Here is an 18206-nt window from a genome sequence, read left to right on the forward strand (position 1 = left end):
CGACTGTAAGCCACTGTGACTGCATCCCTGTCGTTTCTTGGTCAGTTCAGCCCGATTAATTGACCAACTGCAGTAAAATTGAGGATTTATCGGCACAAGTGCGGCACCTTCAATCTATAGTTTCCAGGACGCATCCAGTCGGCAGCATGCCTCCAACAGAGATGATCACCTCGGGCCCAGATACAGCCGGCTCCGAACCTGATGCTGCTGGAATAAGCTTCGGGCCACGGATCGCAGATATTGCTACAGACACAATCGAGTCCATAAGTCGAGAACATCGCCTCTCAAGTCAGGGGCTGGACGTCGAATCCCCAGACTATCCGACTAACCAGAGTACTGGGTTCTCTCATCTTACGACCGTGTCAGGACGACAACTCGAGGGCGTCCATTTGAACTCAGGACAAATTGGCAACCTTTTTCGCTTGTAAGGGACTCTAGTGCATGCGTAGTGGTCTTCTACTTATTTTGACAGGTTCTTTGAATCCTTTCATCCCCATTTTCCAATACTCAGCGAGACGCTCTCGATCGATGAATATTATCATCGATCATCTCTGCTATTTTGGACAATCATCGCAATAGCAGCAAGAGCTTCTCGGGAGGAAGCGGGGCTTTGTTCCAGTCTCGTTACAGCTCTCTTGAAGTTATTATGGTCCAAGATATCGACCATGCCTCACTCCCATCTAACAACACAGTCGATCATTCTTCTATGCATATGGCCATTCTCAACACCGTCAATGATTACGGACCCGACGCTGATGCTGATCTCTATTGCTAAGACAGGGTGTATGCATCTGGGATTACATAGACCGGAGACAATGCAATCCTTCAATCGTGTCAGATTTCAGGTGCAGCCAGAGCAACTAGAGGAGGCTGTCAAACTTTGGACCGGTTGTTTCATTGCGGCAGAGACGTCAGTATCCTCCACTTCTAAAAGAATCGTCAGATGCTCGTATTGACCTTTCCAAGAGTAACATCCAGCGATGGCCAGGAGCCATTGTTTGCCTCAACCGATTGCACTCTTCGTCTCGCCTCGAAAGAAGGAAACTACTACAACCTACCTCGACGGCTTCTATACATCTTACGCATACAGTTGTATATTAACAAGGTCAACACTACTATGAGTTCTGTCTTGAATGCTCATGGACACCAACCCTCTGAAGAAGCAGAAACAATGCTGGCTTCTTTAGAGGATGACTTTCACATGGTTGAACAGACGATTGAACGAGATTTCTCGGATACAAATCCGGATTCATCAAACCCAGATGCTCCTGGCTACAATGTAAGTATGGAGCTAATCTGGGCATCCTCTGCAAGACTTCAGCTACAGACCTATCACTTTCTCCAGCCCATCAAATCGATCACACGAAAGCAGGGACTTTTGCGGCTATACCACACTGCAATGACAGTCGTTAGCCAAATGAAGGCTGCAACTGCAAGTGTCGATTTTCGCCACTGTGCACCTCGATATTTTGGACAGATGCTAAAGCATGCTGCTCTCGTTCTCATGAAAATACTTCACTCAAGCTACGCTCGATTGGTGGATGTCGATACGGGAAGACACGCTTTCAATCTTGCAATATCAATGCATCGAGATATGACTGTAGAGACCAATGACTTCCACGACCGTGCACATACAATTCTCGATCACCTTTGGAGTTTGCATCGAGATTCCCGATCCAATCTTCAAGCAGATCCGACATTGAAGCTTAATACTCGGCTGAGCGGCAGCCTTCTACGTAAGTCTACTAAGCCATGAACACTGCTGCAACATATCCTTGGCCTAACGGACTTCCTCTTTTGGGTTGCTGAAGTCCAATGCTGATGATTTGTAGACGACGCCTTGTGGATGTGGCGTGATCGTTATTCGGCTGATGAGTTGGAGACTCGGCGACTCGGAAGACCGCCACGAGCACTTCCATCTATTATACAACACTCCCCTTCCGTGACAACATCTTCCCGGGAAGACACCAGAAAGTTGATACAAATGGAGTCTGACCTGGGAACTACTGGTGGTTCTGCAGCTCTTCGATCAAATCCAGACAATGCTGCGATGAATGACCAAATATCCATGGTTGACGCACAGATGGGTATGCCCATATCACTGGATTCCTTCGACATGATGAACACGTATCTGGCTCCAGACATGGAAGCAAGTGGGCTCTTCTACCCTGATTGGATGTGGGATGACAACTTCACCGGAGCGCCATAAGATGTTGGTTGTCCAGCCACACCAGCAGGGAGAACTAATTCTACAGCACGCGAACGATGACGCAGCTTGAGGGTCAATGACGAGCGCTTTTCTCAAATTCAGACTGAGTGCATCACGTCTACCGCTGAGCCTGGAAGTCATTCTACATAGTGGCCTGCTTGCCTACTCTACCACGGCGTGTGATTCGACGTTGCCGAGACGGCCCGCGATCGGGATTTGGACCAAACTACCAATCACCTCAGCTTGTCCCGACGATCGCCTCACGATCACCTCACCAGCCCACCCACAAGCATTCAAAACAGAGTATGCAAGTCTTCCGTGGTCAACACTGTCTCGCATTTTCAGGGTCATCGGGCGCGCACTTTGCTGTCTTCATACTGAAATCTCTTCTGCAAAGACTTTCGGAGGACCGTAGGGAGAGGTATTTTCTTTCCGAATCACGGATCAACAACCCCCGACATCGCTGTGCCCAGCTTATATAACTGTGACTGGGGAGAGACTATTGTCGACTCTAAGGAATCTTTTCAACCCATTATTCGCTCTAGAATCGAAATTTACCTACTCTAATTTGTTGAGATTCCGGTAATGGGTTCTCTAGGCACAAGCTTCTACAAGTCCAACGGGCCCAGCGACCCGACCGGTCCAACGGGCAAGTTGTCAAACTGGATACATGATGTATCTTTGGACGCCATCCCTCAGTATATTCGAGATCGTGCTAAGTACCTCTTACTCGATGGATTGGCATGTCTGCTTGTTGGCGCTCAGCTCCCGGGGTCACAGCTCGCTGTTCGTGCAATACTCGGGATGGAGCCTCCTGGGCATTGCACGATCTCAGGCTGGGCTGACAAGAAAATCAGTCCTCTCCAAGCTGCGTTACTGAATTCTACCTTTATCCAAGCCTTTGAACTGGACGACTGGCATTCCGAAGCACCTCTCCACAGCAACAGTTTGGTGATTCCTGCAATCCTTGCGGCCGCCGAGCATAGCACGTACACTAACGGCTCCGACTATGATCACAGGCCCATTACAGGCAGCGACATGCTACTGGCTAGTATCGTTGGTTATGAAGTCGGACCTCGGGTTGGCCTTGGCATGTATGGAGCACACATGCTAACAATGGGTTGGCATTCAGGTTCAGTTTTCGGACCTTCACCGGCCGCAGCGGCCAGTGCAAAAATATTGCGTTTAAGACCGGGTCAAATCGAGGACGCACTCGGCATCGCTTGCACCCAAGCAGGGGGCCTCATGTCAGCACAGTATGAAAGTGACGTCAAACGCATGCAGCATGGCTTTGCAACGCGCAATGGCCTCATGGGCACCCTGCTCGCCCGGACAGGATACAAGGGCATCAAGAGGGTATACGAGCAGGAATACGGCGGTTTCCTGACCTGCTTCACGAGGGGTAATGGCATGAAACCAAATGCCCGCCCTGAAGAAGTTTCCAAAGAGCTAGGCGAGGTGTGGAAAGTCGCCGGGGTGAATGTCAAGGCTTATGCTGCCATGGCCGGAACGCATTGCACGATTGATTGCATGCGGGAGTTGCAGAATAAGTACCCTTCACAGATGAAGGACTTGACGCGTATCGAACACATCATCATCGAAATGGGAGAGGCGTCGTACCATCATGGAGGTTGGCAAGCCAATCGACCCCTGGCTGCAATTGGGGCCCAGATGAACAATGCCTATGTCGGCGCTACGCAGCTTGTCGATGGAGTGGTCCTCCCGCCACAGTTTGCCGACGACATGTTGGACAGAAACGAAGTTTGGGACTTGGTCGCCAAGACGGAATGTCGAGAAAGTCACGACTTTAAGCAAAAGTTTGCTCAGCGTGTCACCATCACTTTCGTGGAAGACGAAGCGGGCCAAGGCCAAGAGCATCTTGTCGTAGAGCTGCCCGGACCCAAAGGCGTCGTGCCCGAACTTTCCAACCAGGAAATCGTGGAGAAGTGGAGAGCTTTGGCTGCCACGGTTATTGACAATGCACGAAGGGAGAAGATTGAAGACTTGGTGCTGAATCTCGAGTCGTGTTCGGACATCAATAATCTGATCGAGCTATTGGCGCCACTGACCAGGAACCCTCTAGCCACGGAGGAAAAGGAGACGTGATGGCGGAATCTCACCGCCCACGGGGCAGTAGCATACCGGCCGATTGCCATGCCAAGGAAGTAAACGGGGTACTAGAGACGAGATAGATTCTCAATGGCGATTTTGAAATACTCCTATGGCGACTGACCCAACCCCCGTCATCCCCGCGGAACGAATGTGCTCTTAGACTCCGTCTGGGCGGCGTGTTCCAGTAAGCACTCCACGCGAACCATACATACATTTTAACGCACCGACTTCAACAATCCACCATCCCTCGAGTGGACTATATCACGGCCGAAAGTGATCTCAGAACTCGACGGTGCTCTGAAAGACGACGAGTACCATTGGCTCGCCATGGCCGGTCGCCGGTCTCGCCCTGGGCATATCATGACCAGCCAATGACAGCAGGGAGAGGTGCTACGGCCGAACCAATGGGCTTACAAGCCGACAGCGGCCCGTCCAGTGGGCCGATCAACCTCTTTGTCTAAACCTGGGGGGCCACGATGTCTGCGGAGTCAAACCCCTGGCGACCTCCAAAGACGGGGTACAGAGTATCGGTCTGCGTGGGGAATGGCCACGGCGTATAAGTATCCTGATATCTCAGGGTTGCTGGGCTTCTCCTTCGCGCGACCTTCATATTTTTCTTTTCTGCATGTCGGGACAACTGAGTGCGAAGTCGCAAGAGGACCTTAGAGTTGATCTCCATCGGGAAGACCCAAGTACTGCAATACCTCCAGGACACTCTGGCAGGCCCAAGACAAACGAACCAGTCAACATGGACAAACCTGACATCACGCCAGAGAAAACGGAGATCGACCTCCACCATGTCGAGAACGAGGAAATGTCAGTCAACGTCGCCGGGAAGAAGCCAACGTATGCCGAGGAGGCATTCATGGGAGAAGAAGATGGAAGAGTCAAGAAGTCGGCCCTGGAGAGGAGACTGGTGTGGAAGCTGGATCTCATCATCGTCCCCATCGCGGGCCTGATGTATTTTACGGCATACATGGTACGTACTTAGCTGGACACTGTATCACAGCACAGGCAAAGTGCTGCTATGTGTCCAGGCTGTGTGACTGACGTGGGCTTTTCTCACCATAGGACCGAAACAGCATAGGTCTCGCCAATGTGCAGGGCCTCTCCAAGGATCTCAAACTGACGCCGAATCAATACTATAACTGCTTGATGATGTTCTGTGCGTTCGATCGACCCGCATCTTTCGCTTCCACCCGTTGCAAACCCAGTGCTCTGACATGTCTCAATGTTTAGATGTTGGATACACAGCCTTCGCGTGGCCCGGGAACATTGGCCTCAAGTATGCTCGGCCCAGCTGGGTCTTTGGGTGCTGCGTTTTGCTCTTCGGCGCCTTCCTGGTTGGAATGGCCGGATCCCATAGCTACGCGACGCCTCTCGCTATGAGAATCTTGATTGGAGCTGCCCAGGCGTTCATGCAGGGTGTTGGCTTGTACGTCACCCAGTGGTACAAGAGAGACGAAGTGGCCACGAGATCAGGTATGCATACAGAGTGCCCCTGAGCCGCTTTTTGCTGTTCCCTTCTCGTCTTCATTACAGGACAGATTGATGTACTGACGTGGAGAGGATTTCTTGCCGCAAAAAGCCATCTACTACGGCTGCGCAACTCTTTCAGGCTCGTTCAGCGGCCTCATTGCCTACGGCATCCAAAAGAACCTGACTCTGGAAGCCACGGGCAAGGAGCCGTGGAGATGGCTTTTTATCATCGAGGGCTCTCTGGCAATGTTTGTCGGTGCTCTTGCGCTCTTGTTGTTGCCCAACTTTCCCGAGCAAATGAGAGGGAAGAAGCATTGGTTGTACCGCCAGGATGAAATCGAGGTTGCCATCAACCGCCTCAGATGTAAGTGCAGCCTTTTCGTGTGCCCGGAGGCTCTGGACCTGGACTGGAGCGATCCACGAGAAAGAGAAGCTTTCATTTCAACGAACCATCTGACTGACTGGCCACTCGAACCTCCCTGCTTACCTGTAATAGCTTACAACACGGTCGGAGCCAAGGTCAACCTCAGACAAATGTGGACAGCAGCGAAGGACCCCAAGTGCTGGCTTTTTGCGAGCGCAAACTCTGGCATTGCTCTTGGAATTGCATCAGTCGGTCTCTTCCTGCCCACATTCATCAAAGAGTTTGGCTATTCAAAAGGTACGTAATAGTACTGTGCCGCGGGCGAAAAGGGAAAAACCGGGGGCACATGGCCGAACATTTAGCTGACACGCAGACAGAGAGAACGCTTTTGTTCACCGTCATCCCCTACGCATGTGCACTGGTGGCGACCTTGGCCATCTGCTACATCTCCGACCGCTATAACACGAAGGGCCCGTTTCTCATCTTCTGCCTCAGCTGCACTAGCGTCGGCTACATCATTCTGATGAGCGTGACGAACAACAGCGGGAGGATGTTTGCCGCGTGCCTGATCACCGCCTTCTTCTACCCGGCCGTCATCCTTCTCCTATCCTGGCTGGGCGTGAACATTGGCGGCTTCACCAAGCGCGGCACCACATGGGGCGGGGCAGAGATCTTCGGCCAGTGCTTCTCCATCATGGGGACGCACATCTACGACCAGCCGCCCAGATTTCTCAAGGGTCATGCCATCCTCCTTGGTTTCCAGGTCTACACCATCTTCTGCGCCGCTATGTTGATGTGGATCATGTCGCGGGAGAACAAGAAGAGGAACGCCACCGAACAGGAGTACCGGGTGCGCGGCGAGGTCCATCCAGATACGTACAAGTCCCTGGAGGAGTTGCAAGACCTTCACGTCTCTTTCAGATATGTTATATAGAACAGAGAGTGAGAGCCCGGGGTAGCCGTGTCGCTCACTGCCATCCGATCGGCACTTGATTCTTTATATTGCATCTGGATACGGATGAAGCCGATGGAAAGAAAGGGGGTATTGGCACAGCATGATATGACATGTCGCATGTCGAAGCGGTTCCTGGTATAGTGAAAGGAACCTGGTCAGGGCGGAAAAACACATTGACACAAAAATAAGGCGGAAAGACCTAAAATCCTCAATCTCCAATCTCAATAATCTAATCTTTTCCGAAGAGGTTGATGTCTAATTCGCTTCGTGGTTGTCCTCGGAAGCGGGCCTTCATGTCTCATATAGCCTGTAGGAGGCGAAATGGCGACGCCAACCACTGTGGGGCGTATCGATCTGGATGTGCTCGAGAATTCTGAGGCCCAGTATCAAGGGGAATGGTTTAGTGGTTGTAACTGAAGAAAGCACGGAGATTTGACACGGAAAGGGCAGTCGTATTCGGGATATACGCCAGAAGAGACCAAAAGATAGGGATTGAGTCCGCTGTCGCATACACGGTTGGAGACCTCACCGGATGGTCATTCATCACCATACCGTATTCCTGGAGTGTCATGAGTGATAAATCAGCGCAAGCGAAAGCGACATAACTTGAGACTGGAAAAAACAAAACAAGCGTGGACGTCGCGAAATAAAGCATCGGTTGGGATCGAATTTTATTGAACTTTGTTCGTTTTCGACTGTCGAATAGAATGTAGTCGTACAGCCAAACAACCACATTAGTAAAAGGGTCTAGTGAGAAATTGGTCGTCAATCTCAATCAAGTCTATTGTACATCCAGCAGAAGGCTCGTGGTTCGCCTTTTTGGCGCGGAAAGAAATTTGTTCCTGTGTGGCTGGTACCAAGAGTCTCGTCTTCAATTTTGAGGGGCTAAAGCAGCTCGTGGGATTCCCCCCTCTCACTTGCCAGAATATTTGGCCTTGCCAAAAGAAAATGGGACGTATCGGTATTTGATCATATGCTGAATTTGTCGTCTCACTAGAAGGGCTCGTCAGCCAGCGGGTCAAAAGTACAGGGGCATCAACCGCTGAGAGTACGCACTCGTCAATAAAAACAGGATTAGCCAGTACATGACCAACACGGGCCAAAAGACCGGCAGGTTGAAAATTTCGAACCAGCTGCAGAGGAAAGAGATTGTCACGGCTCTTGTGGCGGCGTGCCAGAACTTGAACTCGGGCAGTCTTCTGATGAATGGTCGGAACTCATCGTCTTGCTTGGTGGGAAGCCCGGAGCCCTCGCCGTCCTCCAATCCTTCATCCTGGGACAGACTGGGGTCGAATTTAGGTTGCAGGAATGCGAGGAACAAGTTCAGCAGGTAAATGCCCAGGCAGTAGGCGACAATGTACCAGCCCTGGGCGATGATGATGCGCAGGAAGAACAGGACAAGGAGCGCGCCGGTTGCAGACCATCGGTAGGTCACGTATGGGGTCGACTTGTCGAGGTAGGTTTGGTATTGCTACGGGGGGTAACTTATCAGTATTTGTCGCGCAGCGCGGACAAGGAACAACGGAACATACTCTCTGCAGCTTGTTACTCTGTACCGTGATAGCGTCAAAGGGTGTTGTGTCGGGCTCAGGCACGTCCATTCTAGCGGCAGTGGTAGGTAGGCAGAGAGTACTGGAAATGTAGGGTCTTCGCATGCGCTGGACGACGTACAGACACTCGACGGCGGCGACGTGATCACACTCTAACGCACCTGTCCTCGTCGCAAAGAGTGTTTCAATGTTCAGAGAAAAGACTGGACACTTGGCAGATAGAGGAAACCAAAGCGAGAGACAAACTGAGTGATGGGATCTGTTGAGAACGCGAACACGAATAGAAGCCACCTCGCCTGGTCTTTTTTCCACAGTTCGCAATTCGAGATTCACAAAAGGGAGCGCCACAATCCCTGTGGCTGGTGAGGCAGTGGCGGTGCGATCAGGTATAGTGCACGTGACCTGAAAGGAGAATCGTCGGATTTTGGCCTCCGAGAGATGAACCGAGGATAAGCGGGTTCTCACGCTAAGGCCATGACCTTCGCTGTATACTCGGTGTTTTGTAGCTCCAGACAGCACGTAATAATATGTAGAGCTCGCTGTCGAGGAAGGAAATCAGCTTCCTCTATCTATCTGCCGTTGCATTTGGCTCTCAACATGACCCCTTTCAGGCTTGTCGCCCGACCACTTGCTCCCGCCATCTCGTCTGCTCCCCGGACGCTGCCCCGGCTGGTTCGTTTCCAATCCACCTCCGCCAACTATGAGAATATCCTAGTCTCATCCCCACGCCCTGGAGTCGGATTGAGTACGCGTGCTTCCCATGGCCATCTGCGGCCTCTGTCTGAACCAAAAGAACCATGCTGATCCCCTTGCGCAGTCACGTTGAACCGACCCAGGGCTCTCAATGCGCTTTCGAGTGCGCTTTTCGTCGAACTCAACGATGCCTTGAAGAAATACGAAGAAGATAAAGAGATTGGTGCCATCGTTCTCACGGGCAGTGACAAAGCCTTTGCAGGTATGAAAAGCCATCTGGGCAATAATGGCCAGCGCTAAGTCCCCAACAGCCGGTGCGGACATCAAGGAAATGGCACCTCTGACCTTCTCGGACGCCTATGTGAATAACTTTATTGCTCCTTGGTCGTACATGACCACTTTGCGCAAACCAGTGATCGCTGCGGTGTCAGGCCATGCTCTGGGAGGTGGCTGTGAGCTCGCCATGATGTGCGATATACTCTACTGCACGAAAACTGCGAACTTCGGCCAGCCGGAAATCAAACTCGGCACGATCCCAGGGGCTGGAGGCTCACAGAGACTCACCGCCGCATTCGGTAAGAGCAAGGCAATGGAATTGATTCTGACGGGAAACAACTTCAGTGGTGAGGAAGCCGAAAAACATGGTCTGGCAGCAAGGGCATTCGACGGTGGGAACAAAGAAGTCCTTGAGGGTGCCCTGGATACTGCGGCCAAGATTGCCAGCTACTCGAGGGTGGCCACCATTGCTGCCAAAGAGGTGGTGAACAAGAGTCAAGATCTGGGAGTGCGCGAGGGTGTCGAGTACGAACGTCGTATCTTCCACTCCTTGTTTGGCAGCCAAGACCAGAAGATTGGAATGAAGGCGTTCGCGGAGAAGAAGAAAGCCGAATGGAGCAACTCTTGAGCACATCTTGGAGGGCAGCCGAAAAGGGGAAATTGAACGAATATAGACTACATGATACCTTCGGGAGGCTGGCCCGCTGTACAAAATCCATATCATGGCGCCATTTGATTGGCACGCGACGAGACTGATTCCTGAATCAATCTGCACTGACTCTATCGCTAAATGACCCCTTCGTCCTTTCTTATCTCCGAATCCGTCAGCCGGTGACTTTCTTGAACCTCTGGTCTGCCCGGGGAGACGCCGAAACTGGAAGAGCCCCCTGAAGTCCCTGTATAGACTGGGCGGTGGGAGTGAGGATACCCACATCGCGATTGCTGACGTGAGTAACGTCAAACTGGCACAACATGCAACCCTGCAGGAATCGACTCTTCTGGCCGCGACATGGAAACCCAAATCCAAATGGCCATTGTGACACAAGGGAGGCGGCGAGCACAAAGTCCAGTCTTGGTCGAAGACATACCTGAGCTTCTCCGCGTCCTGGATACGACGCACAATACGGGGACCTTGAGGACGGAGGCAATTTCAGCTGCCAAGGGCCCAGCAGATGTATCATTTGTCCTTCGTGCGGAACAGCTCGATACTCTTCACCTCCTCGGGTGAGATGACGATACGTAATACGGTCCCTCCACAGAAGCACTGCTACAACACCCCGCCATGCTGACTGAATGGAGCTCCTCCTCAGAGATTAGTACACCCTCGAGAGATAGTCCGATCTCATGACTCCACCTGGTACGAGCCCCGGGTCTTCGCAACGTTCGTCTCAAGTCGAGGAGAACTCAATGAGCCGAAGCTGGAGCTGAAGATGAGGCTTACAAGTGACAGCTACTGTGAGGCTACCGGTCAATCATGCGGAAGGGCCACCGAGTTCCCGTGAATCGCGAGCCACAATTGTCAAGAGGAGCCGGGTATGCTGAGTAAATTATGCCAACGGAAGTATACTTTCTTGCTCTGGGGAATCTTGAGGCGCTCGGCCTTCAGCAGTTAAGGCTCGCCGCCGACTCGACCACCGGCCATTGTGCGTGCTGATCCTGTGCTGTGGGTCTCCTCCTTGCGACTAACGACTTGCAAGAGTCAAAAGTCTAAATCAAAATCCAACTGTGCACGTCCCCACAACAACGACCTACTGCATATAGGTGTGACGCCTGAAGCGGTGGTGCTGTGGTCCGCTTCGCTGCATACGAACATCTCGAGGGACCCTGGCAAGCGCATTCGACGGTCAGATACTCGGTTTTCATTTCCGCTCGGAAGGCGGCTGTGTCATGTACAGTGCTGATTTTCTGGGAACAGCGTTACTAAACGATGTTGCGTCCAGATTCCTGACTAGGGGTGCGTGTCGCCTCCTAAAGACCGGGGAAGACATATCGTCTGTGGGATACGAGTAATCTGCACGTGTTATTTGTCGAATGGCTCATCCGGGACCCATCAAACGAACACACCGTGGCTCCTCATGCTATCCATCCCAGAAGGGTGCTCAGCTTTCTGCGGCTGTCATCCATGCTGACAACAACTCCAGCAGGCGTCGCCCGGGCAGGTGTCGACACATATAAGGCCTGATAGTCGTCCCTTCCCTCGGGTTCACAGTCTGGCTTCCTGCAATCTCAGAAGACCTATATCTCACGCAGAACATCTGCTTCACTCTTGACCCTTTGAACCATTCTGCCTGCCGTCTCTGACCTGCCAAAATGGCCGGATTCAAACCAGACCACATTGAGAATCGCCTGTTCATCAACGGCGAATTTGTCCCTTCGATATCGGGCAAGAAATTTGACATTGTAAACCCCAGCACGGAAAAGCTCGCGGCATCAGTGTACGAAGCCGGCGCTGAGGATGTCGATGCTGCAGTCAAAGCTGCCAAAGAGGCATTCCCTTCTTGGTCTGCCCTCTCCGCCTCTGATCGACAGGGCTATCTACTTAAGCTGGCCGATGCTTTGGCCAAAAACGTTACAGAACTCAGCTATCTTGAGGCAATAACGATGGGCAAACCGTATGTCGGTGACTGTACGATATTTTGCACATGTCAATAACGGTCTCAGGCTGACCATAATCTAGTCCTAAATATGTTCGGGATCGAGATCTTGAGGTATCTTGCGAGCAAAGCTCTAGATATCAACGGCGATTCATCCCTGAATACAGCCGGCCATGTCAACATCACTTTGCGTCAACCTTTCGGTGTCTGTGGCGCCATCATTCCATGGAACGTTCCTCTTCTCATGTTCATCAACAAGGCTGGACCTGCCCTGGCCGCCGGTAACACTCTCGTCCTCAAGACGTCCGAAAAGTCACCGCTTTCTTGTTTGAAAGTCGCCCAGCTTTGTCAAGAGATCGGCCTGCCGAAGGGTGTGCTCAACATCTTATCCGGGTTCGGAAGACCTTGTGGCGAAGCAATTGCCAAACACATGGATATCCGTAAGATTTCCTTTACAGGATCAGCTGTGGCCGGACGAGCTGTGAAGAAGGCAGCTGCCGAATCCAACCTGAAGAACGTCACCCTTGAACTCGGAGGAAAGAGTCCCACAGTCATTTTTGAGGATGCGGATCTGGCCAAAGCCATTCCAGCCAGTGCCATGTCTGTCCTCATGAACTCTGGGCAGGCCTGCATCGCTAGCTCAAGGGTCTATGTCCACGCATCGATTGCCGACAAATTCATTGAGGGTATGAAGACAGCTATGATCCAAATGGGCAAATCTGGCGACCCTCTTGCGGAGGGCACCGTACGAGGCCCGCAAGCAGACAAACTCCAATTCGACCGAGTAATGTCCTACTTGAACTATGCCAAGGACAACAAGATCGACATGCCAATTGGTGGCGGTAGAGAAGGGAACACTGGCTACTTCATCGAGCCCACCATTATTGCCAATGCGCCAGAGGATTCCAAGGTCATGAAGGAAGAGATATTTGGCCCCGTTGTCTGCATCAACACTTTCACCGACGAAGATGAGGTATTGAAACGTGCCAACGATACTGAGTACGGGCTTTATGCTAGTGTTTTCACAAAAGATGTTTCGCGAGCGTTGCGTGTCGCCAAAGCACTCGAAGCCGGATCGGTTGGTGTCAACTGCACGAGTCCTACTATGGCTCTCGACCTTCCATTTGGGGGTTGGAAGCAAAGTGGTGATGGCAGAGAACTCAGCAAGTATGCCACTGATTACTGGACTGAGTTGAAGAGTGTATTTATTGCTTTGTAAGACAGAGTATCACACACCTTGGCCATGCCATCGTGAATAGCACTTGGCCCCCTATTCTGGTGTGGTCTTCCAGATGGTGGCATCGTAGTTTCTGCCTGGTCCGAGAAATGACACTCGATTAATACAGATAGTGCTGGTTAGTGCTGTAGGTGTACTTTTCGTCTCTCCTCTAGGCCTTAAAACATATAGGTGTTTGTGCAGGTGTACGTGTTAGATGTAGCGGCGCCACTCAAAGTCAGTCAGGCTCGTATGATAGCCAAACAAACAGGACAGACCACCGCTTGATACCTATCAAACGATGCGGGCCCGACGCAGTCGATGCTCGAGTCTGCGGCGCCCTCACTCTCACCCTCACAACTCGTCCCTCACGTGCTTCTCCTCGTCCTCCTCTTTCTCTTCGGCGTCGTACAGCTTAACGCACCAACCCTTCCTGTTGCCGTCCTCCTCGTCCTTCACGCACCCGGCGGGACACGCGCCGTCCTTGAACTGCCAGACGAACAACCCCTCGGTTTCATTGAGCAGGACCTCCGGCACGATTCTCGTCCGCACAGGCCGGCCAAGGGACTTGCTGAAGATGTCCTTGGAAGGGAGGTCGATCTGCGGCCATCCGTGCGCGAGCAAGCCGTGGTCTCCGTGGATCGGGGTCGAGTAGATGTATTCCCTGAAATTACCGTACAGGATAGCGCTGGAGCACTGTCGACGGGGGTGTTAGTACACAGAGACCATGCCGACGTACCAACCAACAACACACGACGGTGTTCATTCCACGCACGCGCGCATGCACGCATTGAAATGTATTCAATGCGACCATGGACTCATGTGTGGGCGGGCCCGTCCGTCAAAGTGCGTCTTTTTGTGGGATTCATGACAAGTCACGTACCATGGGACAAGGTTCAGCGGTCGTGTACAAGCTGAGATCAGAGAGCGCTTTCAACGCGTCTGCTGCTGATAATCTGTATTTGCCCTCCGGATCCGTGAGTATCTCGGTACAGTTGTTTATCGCGGCGACTTCTCCTGGTTTTTTTGTTTGCCGCATCCGATTGGAAAGAAAACGTTAGTCCAGAGTCCCCAACTGTTTACGATTGTATTGCCCGTGTCTTCCTTCCTTGATCTTGCAAAATGAATATGCACGCCGACGATGGGCACCGCGGCGAGGAAAGATTTTCGATAGGTAGGAAGGTAGGACCATACAACTCGACAACGTGGGGAGTGGTGTGGTGTAACGTGGTAAGAAGCAGAACGTACCATGCAATGTTGGATTTCCAAATGCTTGGACACCATTCGCTCCAATACATACTTCTTCACCTATCGAGTCGCTCCTGTTGTTCCACACAGCGGAGGTAGGTCCAGAGGTCAGCTATCTTCTTCTTCTTCTTCTTCTTCTTCTTCTTCTTCTTCTTCTTCTTCTTCTTCTTCTTCTTCTTCTTCTTCTTCTTCCTCGTCTCTTTCCGTTAATTATACACCCACTGGCCCATCGTAACAACCATTCACCCTTACTCTGTGAAGGAACAGAACAGGGCGTCTTGGTTCGTTCAAACTCGGATACCAAGCACAGTCAAACAGTGGAAAAGATAAACTTACTCGTCGCCCGCAACCGTGTGGTTGACAATGACGGCCCCGAATGCCGCAAAGGGACACGGCGACCCACCGACTTCCTCCAACGAAGCAATGGCGCGGCGCATCCAGTACGTCCTCGTCTCAGCGGGGACGGGATCGGGCGTCGAGTTGACGTCCACGTCCGGGTCCACGTCCGCGGTGACGGAGGGGTGGACGGGACTGTCTTGGTTGCTGTGTGCTTGACACAGTCCCACACCTATGCTGAGAACCGCCGCCGAGAAAGTGATCAGATGCATCGTCGTCGAGTTGGTTTGTGTTTTTTCTGCTCTGGTTCTCCAAATAGTCGACGCTGAGGTCGATGCGCAGCTCGTATTATCGTACGGTATGTTGGTTATGTATGAGTCCACCGCTCAACGACTCGCAGCACTCAAACAAAGTCGTAGTCAGATGACAGGGGCCCTCGTCTCGTAGTCTTTTCTTGTTCATACAGGAGAACGAATGGTTCCACGAAAAGGGCGCTGCGATATTACTTATGTTCTCTCTTACATCTGTTTGCCGTACGACAATGTGGTCCCTCATAAAGGTCGATAAGACGATGTCGTACCAGCGTCGGATATCAACGCCTACGCGTAGCTTTGAGATAAGCCTCGCTAGTTAGCCTCGCTATACATAACAAGAGAGGGCCATTAAAAACTCAGGTGCGTAGTACGCTGTCGTACAAGATGTACAATGAATGTAGATGGCAGGGCACCAGTCCACATCACCTAGCAGAAAAGGACAGCTAGTTTTGAATTGTACTCGTAGGTGTGGCTCTCATACATCTCGTCCACCATAGCATCAATGTCAATTCCGATGTCATCGTCACCGTCAATCATGGGTACGAAAACTTTCCATTAATATGCCTTTCCCATCGGTTCGTCGTTAAGAGTCGTCACCATCCCAACTGCCGACAGTGGCCCTCAGTTGTTTCTTTCAAATACCATGATATACCAAGATATACCATGATATTGCCCTGTCAATCAACATCGTCATTGAGCAAGACGTTGACAGGCTCTTCGTGGATCTTCCACTCCAACGCACTCGCCGGTTTCATGCTCAACCCTAGCCCCTGAGAAACTTTACCCATACCACTGTTGACATTCCATCGCGGCAACACGGTGAGAAGCAAGTCTCGATAGTCAAGGTCGGGCTCAGCCTGAGGTGCACCCACAGAGAAAGCTCGGTATGCAAGTAATTTCTGAACCTTCTTCCTGCGAAGGGCTTGGTCGAGCTTCATCGCCATTTCATGCGGCATGCGTGCGCTATCAAAGATGCTCGGCCACGTAACCGATTTGAAATTGAACCTTTGAAACTCAGACGCAACATAACCAGGAGAAACCAAAACAATCTTCTGCCAGGCAAAAGGGTGATCGGCGTATTGCTCCAGCATCCGAACGAAGCCGTTGTCGGTGCATGCTGCGACGAAAACCGCGTGACAGTTTGGAGTGGACAAGAAAAGGTGGAAATTCTCTGCAAGAGTGAATAGAGGTTAGCTTGCTGCATTCTCTGATCCTCGGTTGTCGTTTCGGGATACCTCTTATCTTGTCATCTGCCCTTTCTTTGCCCCGACCCGAGTCGAAAAAGTCAAACAATGGTAGTCTTTCCGTGAACTGGACGGCGAAATCTCGTAAGCCAACAGCAGTATTCCTAGTCTTCTGTCGTCTAATCATTCGACTTTCCGTCGATCCGAAATTACAAAACACCCGCACGATGATCTTGGCCGTGACTGGGATGTTTGAATTTTGTTCCATGATATACTTTGTGACCTCATTTTTGATGCGCGTTGCCGCAAGACCACCTGGTTCAACCGGCGCACCTCCTATGATATGATTGTCCTGTTGAAAAATATCGCTCGACCACTACAGCATAGCGTCAGTAGGCTATGACTGAGATCTCTCGTTATCAACTTACTCTGTAAGCATCTCCATCGATCAGGACAACGACAAATGGTTGCGCTGGGACTGGAGACTCGGTGCTTTGAACGGTCGGCGAGCGCTGCAACCGTTCAGCATCCGCGACACACTGTAGATATTCGAGGTCAAACTGGAGTTCGGCATATCGCTTCTCGAGTGCCTGGGCATGTCTTGTCATGGCCTCCAATGAAGCAGCGTCACTATTCATTCTCGCTTGCATTTGACTCATTAACACTCTTTGTCTTTTCAACTCCTGCTTCTCTCCATTTAGCTGGGATTTGAGCACATGACTGTTATTGCGCTCGTGAGTAAGCAATTCCTTTAGAATCGCATTCGACGCTCTTTCAGTGGCCAGGTTCAATTTGAGATCTGATATGTCGACACGATATTTCTGGAATTGTAAATTTGCTTGTTCGCACAAGTCTTGACTGTATGCTAATTCGCATTGAAGCGTTTCGACCTTTTCAGCAATAGTCTCGAAATCCAGACTGTCATCGGTCGACGGTCGTGCTGCTACTTGATCACAGGGCGCATCCTCCTCGGTTAAAGCGGGCTCTGAGCTTTTGCTAGTGGGAAAGAACCAGGATGAGAGAGACATGGCTAAGCACCGGGGACGGCCGGATGAAGTAAACTCGCAGTAATCGTGCGACTTTGATCTAGGTTTTGGCTGCCTCGAAGCCTTCGGTCCGGCAAAGATACTGTTGAACTCAGAGACTGGTCAAATAATTTCGAGGTGGTCCACGCAGATTTGGCAAATGAGTCCCGAAAATTGATGAGCAAGTTGAGCGTGAGAGATGTTTTGCCCATCTGGAGAGATGCGTGGATGTAACAACTCAGCAGAGCGTGAAAGGCAATGCCCCCAACACCTTGAACACCTGATGCAGGAAACGAAAGGAGGACTTATTACGACGAATACGAGAAAAACGAAGAGGCACCAGGCCGTACAATAAATCCCACGATGAAGTCTCTGAGCATTGGAGTCCAAAATAAGTGTGAAGTTGTTGATGTGGAAACGCCCGCAGGACTTGGTGGCCGGCGCACGTGACATGAAACCCCTCGAGGCAGTCAGTCGAGTCCAAGGTGCTCTCAGTCTTGTCTTGCCCATTACAAATCGGAAAGAAGAACAATCTAGAGTTGGATCATGTTTCTTGCATACAACTGTCTGCATGTAGATCCGATCCTATGACTACAAGAATGGCCCATTGCCAAGGTGAATCCCAACTGTGGGATGTGAAGCATTCCATCG

General features: G+C 51.4%; 8 protein-coding genes across 8 annotated transcripts; 5 read left to right on the forward strand and 3 right to left on the reverse strand.

Annotated features, from left to right (window-relative positions):
* Positions 1-146: 146 nt before the first annotated feature.
* On the forward strand, positions 147-2209 carry PV08_09402 (uncharacterized protein; the record flags this gene model as incomplete). Its single annotated transcript, XM_016383720.1, has 4 exons — positions 147-424; positions 473-910; positions 967-1736; positions 1833-2209. 4 exons carry the CDS (start codon positions 147-149, stop codon positions 2207-2209), a joined length of 1863 nt encoding a protein of 620 aa, XP_016232343.1.
* A 585-nt stretch (positions 2210-2794) lies between these two features.
* On the forward strand, positions 2795-4315 carry PV08_09403 (uncharacterized protein; the record flags this gene model as incomplete). Its single annotated transcript, XM_016383721.1, has 1 exon — positions 2795-4315. The coding sequence occupies one exon, from the start codon at positions 2795-2797 to the stop codon at positions 4313-4315; it is 1521 nt and encodes a 506-aa protein (XP_016232344.1).
* Positions 4316-4946: 631 nt separating this feature from the next.
* On the forward strand, positions 4947-7098 carry PV08_09404 (uncharacterized protein; the record flags this gene model as incomplete). The annotated part of the gene is made up of 6 exons (XM_016383722.1): positions 4947-5300; positions 5393-5486; positions 5561-5803; positions 5910-6164; positions 6297-6461; positions 6542-7098. 6 exons carry the CDS (start codon positions 4947-4949, stop codon positions 7096-7098), a joined length of 1668 nt encoding a protein of 555 aa, XP_016232345.1.
* A 934-nt stretch (positions 7099-8032) lies between these two features.
* On the reverse strand, positions 8033-8720 carry PV08_09405 (uncharacterized protein; the record flags this gene model as incomplete). The annotated part of the gene is made up of 3 exons (XM_016383723.1): positions 8033-8112; positions 8176-8590; positions 8652-8720. 3 exons carry the CDS (start codon positions 8718-8720, stop codon positions 8033-8035), a joined length of 564 nt encoding a protein of 187 aa, XP_016232346.1.
* A 546-nt stretch (positions 8721-9266) lies between these two features.
* PV08_09406 (uncharacterized protein) lies at positions 9267-10266 on the forward strand (the record flags this gene model as incomplete). The annotated part of the gene is made up of 3 exons (XM_016383724.1): positions 9267-9414; positions 9487-9624; positions 9674-10266. The coding sequence occupies 3 exons, from the start codon at positions 9267-9269 to the stop codon at positions 10264-10266; spliced, it is 879 nt and encodes a 292-aa protein (XP_016232347.1).
* A 1682-nt stretch (positions 10267-11948) lies between these two features.
* Positions 11949-13451, forward strand: PV08_09407 (uncharacterized protein; the record flags this gene model as incomplete). Its single annotated transcript, XM_016383725.1, has 2 exons — positions 11949-12264; positions 12316-13451. The coding sequence occupies 2 exons, from the start codon at positions 11949-11951 to the stop codon at positions 13449-13451; spliced, it is 1452 nt and encodes a 483-aa protein (XP_016232348.1).
* Positions 13452-13802: 351 nt separating this feature from the next.
* PV08_09408 (uncharacterized protein) lies at positions 13803-15304 on the reverse strand (the record flags this gene model as incomplete). The annotated part of the gene is made up of 4 exons (XM_016383726.1): positions 13803-14144; positions 14332-14465; positions 14697-14767; positions 15033-15304. The coding sequence occupies 4 exons, from the start codon at positions 15302-15304 to the stop codon at positions 13803-13805; spliced, it is 819 nt and encodes a 272-aa protein (XP_016232349.1).
* A 719-nt stretch (positions 15305-16023) lies between these two features.
* Positions 16024-17558, reverse strand: PV08_09409 (uncharacterized protein; the record flags this gene model as incomplete). Its single annotated transcript, XM_016383727.1, has 3 exons — positions 16024-16517; positions 16582-16906; positions 16959-17558. 3 exons carry the CDS (start codon positions 17556-17558, stop codon positions 16024-16026), a joined length of 1419 nt encoding a protein of 472 aa, XP_016232350.1.
* Positions 17559-18206: the final 648 nt, after the last annotated feature.

The sequence above is a fragment of the Exophiala spinifera genome, assembly GCF_000836115.1.
Source record: "Exophiala spinifera strain CBS 89968 unplaced genomic scaffold supercont1.7, whole genome shotgun sequence".
Lineage (NCBI taxonomy): Eukaryota > Fungi > Ascomycota > Eurotiomycetes > Chaetothyriales > Herpotrichiellaceae > Exophiala > Exophiala spinifera.